This window comes from Astatotilapia calliptera, chromosome 23, assembly GCF_900246225.1.
Source record: "Astatotilapia calliptera chromosome 23, fAstCal1.2, whole genome shotgun sequence".
Lineage (NCBI taxonomy): Eukaryota > Metazoa > Chordata > Actinopteri > Cichliformes > Cichlidae > Astatotilapia > Astatotilapia calliptera.
In genome coordinates, this window is record NC_039323.1 from 21,604,169 (window position 1) to 21,617,286 (window position 13,118).

The window sequence follows — 13,118 nt, forward strand, 5'->3', positions numbered from 1 at the left end:
CGTAGCATTTTCAGTGGGATAAAACGCTACATCCAGATAAACAGAATCATCTTTTTGGATCTTTACCTGGATGATTGAGCATGTATCAAGATACATGTAGAGCAACTGCATTAGCAGCAGAAAACTGTCCTCAGAATAGTATCTCTATAATATTGAGATAATATTTTTGATTTAATGTTTGCTAACAAAGAATATCCCCCAAAACAACTTAACTTTAGGTGGGCTTTTGTTCTTTTTTTTAAGTCTCATTTACATATATGACATCTGTAGTCTTGCCCATATTCTGTCAATTTAAGGCACTTCAATTCCGTTTTATTCATATAGCAACAATTCACAAGAATCACCTCAATGTGCTTTATATTGTAAGGTAAAAACCCAACAATAATATACAGTCAGAAAACACCCTATGAACAAGCACTTGGCAACAGTGGGAAGGAAAATCTCCCATTTAACAAGAAGAAACTTCCAGCAGAACCAGGCCCAGGGAGTTTGATAGTTGCTAACAATTAAATACAATAGTTTGTGTAATACAAAATAGTGAGTGATAGAAGGTGAGTCAAAAAGAAACACTGTCCGTTCACAGTCTACATTCAAACCTACAGTCAAGTTAGAATCACCATGTCTTCCTACTCCACACCAGATCGGCCCCAGTTGGCTGGTGGAACAGAACAGTGCTAGCCATCAAACTACTGTGCAGCTCCAATTGAAAAGTCTTTTTGAAATAGAGTTTACCTTAAAACCACAAGGACTAATGGCACTATTTCAAGACTTTTATGACATTGGGGAAGTCAGAAACATGACAGCCACAGTTTGGAGTTGCCTCTATAGCTATACTGTGCCTGTATGCTTAGCAACCCTAACACAATGGAATTCCCTTTCTGCCAATTTAGAAATCCATCAGCTAGTCAAATGATTCAGACTATTATTTTTCAGCAGTTTTGGTGGACTTTGCAGCTATCTGGGCCAAGAATTCAAATCCCATTTTCTGGTCACTATTTAGAAAGGCAGCTAAATTAAATAACGCTAATAGACGATGCTAATCAAAAGCTAGTCAGCTACCTTTTGGCATTTCAGCAAACACAATACTCCTTTTTACTTCACACTGACTGATGTCAAAGATTGGCCAATCAACTCAGATTATAAGCAGACCATAAAGGTTCCGATACCAAAAAGTTTGTTCCTAGCTTACAGAATGTGCATGTTCACATGCAGATATCTGTTTATAGAGATTATCTTTCTGTGCATATTTTGAATGTTTTACTGCTTGACAAACCAGAGATTTCCTAGTACTTCAAGGTTTTTCAACCAAATTCGTCTTGCAGCTTAGGTAGAATTGCAGCAGTAAATATGTCAGACAGGACCACATGAATTTAGTACAGAAAAAAGACACAAACGGGTAAACACAATTTTATAAAGCATTCTCCAACATTGTTGTTTATATGAGAAATATTCAAACTTCTTGTACTTTCCTCGTCCAACCCCTTCCCATCATTCCTCTCTGCCACTACCTTTCCTTGCCAAACCTCGCCCTGTGTCTTCCAACCCGCCAGCCCATCGAACAGCACAAACCACTGCAAGAGCATTCCAGGAAGCTCCTCCAAGACATGGCAGGGATAAATCATGAGGAATAATGAGGGCTTGTTTCCATGGAGGGTGAGCGAGAACAGAGAGCTTACAGATGCTGTGCTGTCCAGTCATCAAAACAAGACAAACACGCATGTACTCAAGCGGAGAGATGATATGCTACTGGGTGGATCTGTTTGCATAATTCTGTTGCACTGATGCCAGACTGAACTGAGAGGCAGTGATTTACATCCTAAAAGAATGAAGCCAACTGAAAAAGTACTCTAAAAACGTTGTAAATGCAGTCCTTGAAACATAGGTACATACTACTTCCATAAATATAGTTTAAGTCCACACAGTAGACAATTTATTAGGTACACCTGTTCAACTGGTCGGTAATTCAAATATCTAATCAGCACGTCACATGGCTGCAACATATGTGTAGGCATGTAGACACAGTCAGGACCACCCGGTGAACCTTGTGAATCAGAAGGAGGAAAGGTGACTTTGAACGTAACATGGTTGTTAGTGCCAGATGGTCTGGACTGAATATTTGTGGACTCTCCTGATCTACTGATTTTCCCACACAAGCATCTCAACGTTTTACAGAGAACGATCTGAAAAAGAGAAAATATCAGGTGAGTTCTCTTTGCAAAATTGCCTTGTTGATGCCACAGATCAGAGCCAGACTCCTTTGAACTGACAGTGAGGCAACAGTACTTTTAAATGGCCACTCGTCATAATTGAGGAATACAGAAGAGCATCTCTGAATGCACAACACATTGACTCTAGAAGCATATTCAGCAGAACGTCACATCATGTGCTGCTCCTTCCAACTAAGAACAGGAAACTGAGGCTACAGTTCACCAAAGACACACAACAGAGGTTTGGCCCGGTCGGATGAATCTCAATTTCTTTTGTGCAGTGAATCTTAAAACCCAGAATAAACAAATAGATTAAAATACCGATACTAGCATGAGATAGACAATATTTTAACATTAATGACATACTTTGACTTCTAGGTTGATAAAGATTAAAAAAAATAAAGGTGTTGGAAATTTCGTGTCTATTTCGGCAAGTAGGGGCAGGAATCACAGAGTTACTTAAAGGATGATATTTTCATAATACATTGATAGTATTGTGGTGATCATGGGATATAACCTTACATGTGTACAGGTAATGACAAAAAAAAATACTCCTAAAAGTGATTAAGCACGTCAGGTGTTACTTCTATACAAAATAATTTACATTACTAGTAAAGTATTGCATGTATGTCTTAAAAAATGAAATTTGGTGCAACTTTATCACTAATGTAAGGAAGTGATATAGGATATATTGCTGTACTGATATTATGCCCCACTCCAAAGAAAGGTCCACAGCAATGGCTAATCAAGTGTCAACCACCTATTTGTCTAAAACTAATGAGATGTATTTACAGTGGAACCCCGACTTACGAAATTAATTCGTTCCCGAGGGTCTTTCGTAAGCACCCATCACGCCATTTGAGTGAACGATAGGCTACAGGCTAATTGCTAACTGCAACAACAATACGTCGTTCAAGTGGAACAGCGAAGCGCAAGTACGAAAGCCAAGGGGGTTGTCACATGATTCAGAAGGCATTGTGGGCATTGTAGGCATTCTGGGCTCAGCCAATCAGAGCCAGCGGATTTCATTTCACGGGCATTTTGCCGTAACACGGGCAGAAATATTGCCGTTAAGTGCCTTCGTAACTTGAATTTTTCATTAAATGGGGTATTCGTAAGTCGGGGTTCCACTGTATTTATATTTATTCTTATTATTACTCTTTTACATTTTGCTTAACACATTTTTTCCAACTTCACAAATTATGACCTCGCAATGGCTTTTTTAAAAACTTCTGAATAAGTGGTGACAATAGTGGGATATGTACAGTCCCAAGAGCAGAAAGTGGCAAAGCACACAAGAACGGTAAAACGTGCCAAACAACAAGTGATAGAGCCATGGAAAGTAAGTTTGTTGTTTTCAAGTGTTTGGATGCACTAATTTGTTTTCAGTGACAATAAAGATAAACAGTGCAGAACTTTGTAACTGTTTTTCAAAGTGCTATACTATTATTATTATTATTATTATTAATAATAATAATAATAATACTCTCATTTATCAGGTGGTCACAAACACTAATCCAAATTGATATCTATTTAAAATTCTTAAACATTGTTTATCTGAAGCTCAGGTTGAAAGAGAGAGAGTGGTATGAGGAATCAACACAGGAGTCTTCTGTCTAACAGAGAGCCTCTGTTTCCAACACTCAGCCTAGGTTTCCTGACAGACTTTAGGCAAAACGCCAGCCACTGTGCAAACAAGTCTCCTCATCAACATAGGTGCAATACTGGCAGATAGAAGCCTGTAGAGTTTGTCTTCTGTGTGCTGTGGAGCATCCTCAGAGCTCTAATAACAGACATCCGCAGCGAGATGACTGTGGTCAAACAGAAAGAACTGAAAGAAAAACAGAACATGAAAAGGAGCCAGAAACTATTAGCTGCCTTCATCAAGGCATGTTAGTGGATGTCTGTCTTTTGCATGTTTATACTGACATTTTCATAAGCTTTAAAAGTTAATGACTGAACTGCATGTGGTTACTGACTTTCAACATTTCGCAGAATTAGGCTAATTGTTTCACTGACAACAAGATTACAGCGGTGTTTGCAAAATGGCTTATGGATGTTATGGAAGAGCCCAATGACAAAACATTTTCAGTACTATGTATTTCCTTATATTTTGTGATAAAAAGTATATAAGGCAAAAACAGAGTTTGTAAAATTGTAATTAGCTTGAAAGTCAATATTTGGTGTGACCATCTTTATTCTTCAGCACAGTCTGAACTCTCTTAGGCAGCTTTCTCATCATTTCTTTAAGTCGTCTTCAGGAATAGTTCTCCAGGCTTCTTGAAGGACATTCAAAGCTCTTCTTTGGATGTTTCTGCCTTTTGTTCTGTTCTCTGTCAACATGATCCCACACTGCTTCAATAATGTTGAGGTCCGGGCTCTGGGGAGGCCGATCCATGACTGATGGTTTTCCACTGTGTGTTTTTCTATCCATGTATGATTTTACTGCATTGGCAGTGTGTTTGGGATCGTTGTTGTGCTGAAAAAGAAAGCTGTTTCTAATCTGATGTTTTCCAGATGGTGGATCAAAATCTGATAGTACTTTTCTGAGTTCATAATTCATCAATTTTGACAAGATCTCCAACACCACTGACTGAAATGCTGCCCAAACCGTATCAGAGAGTCCACCGTGTTTTACAGATGGCTGTAGACACTCACTGTATTTCTCTCTTGATCTCCTCCAAACACAATCATTTGAACAGATTAAAAAAAAACTTGGATTAATCACTCCATCAGATCTTTTGCCCTCATTTTCAATACAGTTCTTGTGTAGCTGTCATAGCTCAGTCTTTTCTCCCAGTTTCCCTCCTTTAAGAATTGCTTCCTGATGGCCACCCTTCCACTGAGACCATTTCTGGTGAGGCTTTATTGAACAGTAGATGATCAGCTGAAGGTCCACATGAATCTCTCAGGTCCTGTATCAGGTCTTTGCTGGATTTTTCCTTGTTTCTTAAGTACATGGCTTTCTGAATACTGTTAATCTGTTGTAAATAGTATTTTTAAACCTGACACATCTTCTTTGGCCCTCAGCTTGTCCTCAAAAATTTTTAAGGATATCTTACATACCATATATCAGGTTTTTGACATAGCGCTGGTTCATATCTTAGATTAGGAGCCTTTTTATGCTTCAGTGTTAGTCAGTGTTAAGCGCCTTAACAAACAAAAAACATTTGTCTATAAATGGTCAGCTACAAGGACTGTAAACTTGTAAGTCATTATATAATCAGCACACTTTTGTCCTGCACCAAAATAGATTATGCAAATATTATCTCATAGCAGCACGGTGGCATGGTGGTTAGCACTGTTGCCGCACAGCAAGAAGGTCCTGAGTTCAATTCCACCATCAGGCCGGGGTCTTTCTGTGTGGAGTTTGCATGTTCTCCCCGTGTTTGCGTGGGTTCTCTCCGGGTACTCCGGCTTCCTCCCACCGTCCAAAGACATGCAGCTTGTGGGGATAGGTTAATTGGATAACCCAAATTGTCACTAGGTGTGAATGTAAGTGCGAACGGTTGTTTGTCCCTGTGTGTTAGCCCTGCGACAGACTGGTGACCTGTCCAGGGTGTACCCCGCCCCTCGCCCTATGACAGCTGGGATAGGCTCCAGCGCCCCCCCGCGACCCTGAAAAGGATAAGCGGAAGCGAATGGATGGATGGATGGATATCTCATAGCATATGTTAAAACAATTACCATCATCACACCCTCATAAAAATCAGTATAGGTGCCATTAAAATACTATAAAAACACAGAAATGCTTCATAAACCCAAATGAAAAACCCTTAAAACCTTCAAGCAACTGTCATTCAATGCCCTGGGCAGTGTTTGGCATATAAAGGGGAAGTTGTGGCGAATTAAAATAATAAACACACAAAATGAAATCAGTGCAGCGCTGCAGTTATCTTCATGTCTGGTGAACTGCAAACTGCTGGCAACAAACCTCATTGTGCTTCATGACAAATTTACTGCTCAAGGTCAGCGAAGAGGCGGCCCAAAGCATTGCCTAAATTCACATTCGTATTTGCACAAATCGTAACCGCACTTTTACAACCTGAAACAACGAGCACGGCGCTGGCATATTTGTGTCCTGTTTGTTTTTGTTCAAGGGTCATTTCCCTGGATAAAGCCAACACAAATGTTTGCTCCCAAGTAAGTCAATATTGGCATTTGCACATTAACGCATCTCTAATTTTCATCCAGATTTACAATTTCCCTCCATCTACAGTCCTTTCCCTTCTGACACGCAAACCTACTCTCTTCTCAAAACATTTCCTGTCGGCTGTCTGTCACCACCAGAACGAATGACTCATGACGCTATCCTGATTATTCCCCAAATTGCCACCACAAATGACTTTGCCCAGTTTTAGAGGTATTTGGCAGATTTCTCCGTGGATGTTTTGGGAACACATAACTTTTGTTCCTATAGTAATATTTGGGTAGACGAATGGCTTGAGGGGAGGTTTTTTGGGGAGAGGAGTTATGAACTGGAGAGGAAAATAAAGGAGAGGGGAGACATTTCAACATTTCTCCCCACCAGTCACAACTAAAACCACTAAGTATACAGCCTTTTTACACTCTTTCCCTCCACCCTTTCCCTTGCTTCTCATTCACTCATTCCTCCGCTCCTTCCTTTTCATTTGCTCTCCCCTTTTTTCTTTATTTTTTGTTACCGCTGATTGGGATCAAATGTGGTGAGTGGAACTGTGATCCCACAGTCAGTCAAGAGGCAGAAATAAAGCCTTACATGGCGTATTTGCCCCCAAGTAGTTCTTTTTTTTTTTTGCACATATATTTGAAGTCACTGATCCACCACAATATTAAAAACCACTGACAAGTGAAGTGAATAAAATTGATCATCTTGTTATAGGACAATGTTCTGCTGGGAAACCTTGGGTTTTGGCATTCATGTGGATGTCACGATGATATGTACCACCAAGCAAGACAATACGCCTCACACCACTTCAAAATATCCTCAGTGACAGCTCGAGGAACACAACAAATATACCGAAATTATGATCCCAGTTCAATAGCACTATCAAAATCCAATCCCAGTAGGGCCCCACTGCTAATCCAAAGGAGCTGAAGACCATGATGCCAAAGTCCTCGTACAGGATACCCCGAGAGGTCCGATCTCCATGCCCCAAATGGTCAAAGTTATTTTGTTAGCAATGCATAGTTATGGCTGATTATGGTACAAGATAAAGCCACTATACTAATAATAATGCTTCATGCATAGCTGGTAAGTATCAGCAGTTTCTGAATGATGAGGTGTAATTGAAGTGAAATTAGGGGTTGATCTGAGTGGGCGATCATTTACAGTGAAAAATAATTGTGGGAAAACGAAACGAAACCACACAAAAAAACAGAGGGCTGCCAAGTACAAATGAGGCGACGATGTTTTCAAAAGATTTTTTTAAGTATATAAAATTGTTTTAAATTATATTTAAACTGATAACGTTATTTGTGTAAGGACATGTCACATGCTACTCAAAAGTAATCAGAATCATGAGTCTTTTTATTCTCTGTGTTGGATCAAACAGCCAAAATCTTAAATACTTAAATAACTGAACCATCAGATGCACCAAAACAATCTAAACAAAAATGTTAGTATTAATTTACAAAATATGGCAAATTGATATTTCTTCTTGTCTTTGCATTTATCTACTCCCTCATTTATTTTGCCTTTTGCGTAATTTTGTATTTCATGGATTCAATTATTCATTTTCAACCTGTGCTGATGATTTCAGCAGTTTTGGTCCTCCGTAGATGACCGTATAAGCACTATAACCCACACCATTACAAATGGTAACTGGTAAATGGCCTGTATTTGTATAGCGCTTTACTTAGCCCCTAAGGACCCCAAAGCGCTTTACACTACATTCAGTCATCCACCCATTCACACACACATTCAGTGTGTGAATGTGTGTGTGAATTACAAAGAAATCTAAGTGGAGATGTGCACTTGCATGAAGTTTATTAGCCAGCGTGCTGCTCTGGATGACGTCACACTGCAGTCTGAGGCAGGCAGGTTAAAGCTTTTTTGCCGGACTGTGCATTTTTCCATGCAGTGCTAAAATTGATTTAAACAGCCTGAAAAAACCCATAAATGGGCTTCGCTTAACATTTGCAATAGTGCTTCAGGAGGGGGAAAAACCGTGTAGAAAAGCAACTTTTAAATTCCTGCTATTCCCGATGCAATGACCACAGTCACAGTTTATCTGCTGTATGTGTGGTGCATTGTATGTGCTTGTACAATAAGTAAAAATATGTGTACTTCTATACAGTAATAAGGTGTGACAAAGACTAGAATGCACAATGAAGACATCAGTCTCATCAGTAACAAAAGAAGACAGTGAAGATCGTGTCTTACCTTCACTTCACATTTCTTGTGGCAGGACAACCGGCACGCTGAAATAAAAGAGGCAGCATTATGTGCAGTTGTTGATTTACACCCACAGGAGCAAAAACCATTAACAACCGTAAAGAGATTAATGGATGTTTCCTTTCACATAGATCACAAAATGAAGCTGAAAGCAGCAACTGTAGATGTGTGCTCAGTATTGGAAAACAATTAAAGTGCTTAGATGGTGTGGAGAGTTTAGAATTGCAGCGCTGTACTGCTGAATGCACTGAAACTGAAATAAGGTCAGCACCATCCCTGATGCCAACATGCTGTGGTGCTGCCCTCAAGTGGTCACATGAAGCAAACATCCATCCATCAGTTTGCATTTCACTACCTTAATGTTTCAGGCAAAAGGTGAAACATTGATGCAAAAATCAATAGCAAATGCAAGCCAAAGTGATTGAAATGAACACAGAATGTTGATTAAACAGTGATAAATTGGACTTTTAATGTATGTTCTAGACTGTTAATGGGTCACACTTGAATCAAGGTGGTACAAGTCTCCTCAGCACATAATAGTAACAGTCTGTAATCAAATTTTATTCATTTATTAATGCAAATTTGTCTTTTTGCATGTTTGAAGCAAACACTCTTTATGAAAGATGGTCAGAAGTTTCAGGTCAGAAAGGTTAAGCCTTTGCACAGAAACCTTCAAGCTGCATTCTTTTTAACTACCAGGAGGGGGCGAATCCTCTATTTGAAAACAGGTATATAGGTATGTGAGGAAACAAACCTTCTTCTTTATGGATTTATGACCTCACCAAACACTTTGAAGATACGCATAGGATTCCAATCATTAGTTTGAAGTGTTACTGATTACAACACGATGCTTATTTTACAAAACAAAGTCCTATGTAGGGTAAAATACACAGGGTTGCTTGCTTTATGACTTTGCTTAATATGACTTTTCTCCCCCATTTTTAGTCAAAGTCAAATTTATTTATATAGCACATTTAAAACAACAAATGCTGACCAAGGTGCTGTACAATTAAGATAACTAAAAGACATAAAAACATAGGGAGACATGATAAAAGAAAAGAAAAAGAATCATAAAATTAGAAGATTTGAGTAAGATATAACATAGTTAAAAGTAATACAAACTCATTCTGATTTAAAAGCCAAGGAATAAAACTGGGTTTTCAGACGGGTTTCAAAAGTGTCCAATGTTGGGCAGGTCCTGATGTGAAGGGGCAGTTTGTTCCACAGTTTAGGAGCAGTTACAGCAAAGCCCCGATCTCCTCTGTGCTTTAATCTGGACCTCGGGACAGCCAGGAGCAATTGATCCGCAGACCTCAGTGATCTTGCAGGAGTGTACCAATTTAAAAGATCAGAAAGGTATGAGGGTGCTAACCCATTTAATGCCTTACAAAAAAAAAATCTTAAAATTAATTCTAAAACTAACTGGCACCCAGTGCAATGATGCCAGTATGGGAGATATGTGTTCACGCTTGCGTGTGCCAGTTAGTAACCGTGCTGCAGCATTTTGGACCAGCTGTAGACGGCTAACTGATGACAGACTAACACCAGAGTAAAGATTATTACAGTAGTCGAGGCGAGATTAAATGAAGTCATGAACAGCTCTGTCAAAGTCTCTAAAACAGAGAAATGGCTTCACTTTAGCAAAGATTAACCTTTTTGTATGTCTTTTGTTTATCTCATTCTTTGACATTCAAAGGGCCTCCCTGAGAGTTTTTTTAGCTGATTTTAAAGCAATGTATCTGGACGATTGCACAGCACATAGTCTTATTGTCACATCTAATCCTTTACAATAACCAGCAATGTGCTGCATAGCAACCCTTCCTGGTAAAGGACAACAAGGAGTTTTAGATAATTATAATTGTCCAGGTGCTTGTGAACATATAGTACACTATAGCTCTAGTTTAACAGGACAGAAAGTACAATAAATAAAAGTGTATGCCTTCTTTTCTTTTCTGTACCCATATCTATCACCCAGCGTCATTGCTACCCATATTTCTCACTCTTCACCCTAGCTCTGGCCCCCTCCCCTACCACTCATCCCTTTCCCCCTCTTTCCCCCTCTTATCTAGGCTAATGCAGCAGCAGCAGCAGCCATGCTAATTTTAACACCAAATCCTCAGCCAAAGCCCTATACAAGCCCATTCCCCTACTGCTGGGCTTTTCTCCCCGTTTGTCATCTGGCCTCTGCTAAAGACACTCTGTTTGTACTGTAGTTCAAAAATGGGGAGAGCAAGGGAAAGAGTGCAAAGACAGATAGAGGGAGACCAGAGAAAAAGAAACAGAGGAAATGTGAGGCTGCCTGGGAGTCTTCTAATGTTAATTTCCCTTGGACTTTTCTTGGAGTGACAATAAAACCTTTAGTACTTCTAAAATTAGACTCAAAAACATGTGACTGGATCATTGAGGAAGAGGGGGAGGCAGGGGCTCAAAGGCAAGAGGGAGAGAAAGCAAAGCTAAAACAGTAGACCAATGCATACATAAATAGAGCGTACAGCGTAAACAAAAAGGATGTGTATATTAAAAATAGACTTGGGGAGAAAAAACATTCAAATACAAATAAAACTTTGTTTTAAACCTTTCTTTAATGTAAACCTGAATGGCTTAAATTATGCTAGAATCAAGCTTTAGCTGACCTGCACTGAACTGAACTGTGCGGCAGTTTTTAGAGAGAAAATGCTTTCTTGATGCTAGAGGTCTGAGGAAAATGGCTAAAATGCTTCGAGCTGACCGGGAGGCAACAGTAACTCAAATAACACTTACAACCAAGGTATGCAGAAGAGTATCTCTGAATGCACAACACATTGAACTCAGCAGCACAAGACCATGTCCAGGACCTTCTTTTAGTCAGGCGATGGTGCTAACTTCTGTAATAAAGATGTCTAGGGGTTTGTTAAACTATTTGCCCACACTTTTTTTTCACAGACTGACAATGTTTATAATAATGTTTCTTAAAGTAAAATTGGGTCATAACTCATAACATAACTGATATACATCTATTTACTGCCACTTCCAGGTTGCAGAAGCAGCAAGTCTAAGGAAGATTCATGTGAAGTCTAAGGAAGGCAGTTGTTATAAAATGGTCAGTTTTTATATTTATAAATGAATCTCACCCTCAGCCATTCTGGGAATCCAACCCCTGCCTGGTCATAATTTACTCGGTCTACTGTCTTACGTCTGCTCAGATCCACTTTAAAGCCAACATGCTAGACACCCACCTTTGCAGATGAGGCCCTCCTTGGTGATGGCCTGCTTGCATATATCACAACTCTTGGCCTTCTTGAATGGCTTCAGCTTAAAGGTGTGCGTGTGGACGCCCTCCAGCTCGTCGGGCTGCGGGAAGAAGAGGAAACGAGATCAGGAGTGCATCGCTACAAATCGATGGAAGCAGATCCAAAGCCAATCAAAACACATTCGATACATCTGGCTGCACGTGAGAGTTTCACCTCAACTTTTGATGATTTTTGGTTTCAGCTAAGCTGTTTCCTTGTGTCTTTGTTATACTGAATAGGAGGGTTAATGTCCGAAACAGTGATGCAACTCAAACAAGTCATTTTTCTACCTTATAAGGCCCAAAAGACTGTTGCGTGCAAATAAGTGCACTCACACTGACACACACACGCACACACAGAGACACAGCCCACCCAACAGCATAGGATATTTTCACTTTGAAGTTCTCTAATTAAATGACTAATTAACGATGGAGTGAAAAAAAGGCCTTACAGCAGCCAGCAACCTAAAAAACTCTAGGAATGATGCTTGCCTGTGTGTGTTCGTGTGTGTGTGTGTGTGCAGTATTGTTTGCAAGTGTGTGTCCGGGGCTTCATTTCAGAGCAGCCTGAGGACACAACAGCTCGAGAAACTGTGCAAAGCAGTGAAGAAGAAAAATCAAAAATATTGTTTTACGCATGCTGATGATGATGAAGAAGAAGATGGGGTTGCAGCTGCTGCGAGCATGTTGCTCATGACCAGGATAACAACTTGGAGGATCCCAAAAGACCCTTGCAAAATTAATTCCATGACTTGTGTAATTTATTCCTGACATGCAATGACATCTCGAACGCTGTGTTAAAATGTGGGTTTCTCTCCAAACAGCTGCACATTACTCAGAATTGATTAGTCTGTCCTGCAGCTTGGAAAATGCACTCAACGCACGAGTTTTTCCTTTGAAGGAAACCAGCCGATGAACGCTTCAAAATGTGCTCAGAATAGACGAGTTGGTTTAGGTTTCTGATTGTTTTAGGCCTTTATTTTCTTTCTGACTTGCTTATGTGGTTTGATCTGGTTTTATTTTATCATACAAAGGTCTGTGGGTTGCTTTGATGCAGTTACCCCAGTTCGTATGGCCAAAAAGACAACAGGCAAATCCCAGATCTCTTCTTTTGTCATTTCATCATGTGACATCATCACTCAGAATTGCACTTAAAGCAAACACCCTGCTAGATCTCCCTCTTTCCCTGTTGTCCAGAGCCCACTTTTCCTAACAGCCTCCTCTGTGAGTCATAATAATGATGCCATTTCCTTTGTGTATTTGTGCA

The 13,118-nt window shown here is 39.8% G+C and overlaps 1 protein-coding gene across 5 annotated transcripts in view; it reads right to left on the minus strand.

Moving 5' to 3' along the window:
• tns1a (tensin 1a) overlaps window positions 1-13,118 on the minus strand; it is a 125,116-nt gene that overhangs the window by 84,559 nt on the left and 27,439 nt on the right. For all 5 annotated transcript variants that reach the window (XM_026159528.1, XM_026159526.1, XM_026159523.1 and 2 more), the window contains exons 2-3: window positions 11,799-11,913; window positions 8,572-8,609 (exon numbers count right to left, since the gene is read on the minus strand). In XM_026159528.1, the coding sequence (XP_026015313.1) occupies window positions 8,572-8,609; window positions 11,799-11,913 (153 nt within the window). The remainder of the gene's footprint in view (window positions 1-8,571; window positions 8,610-11,798; window positions 11,914-13,118) is intronic.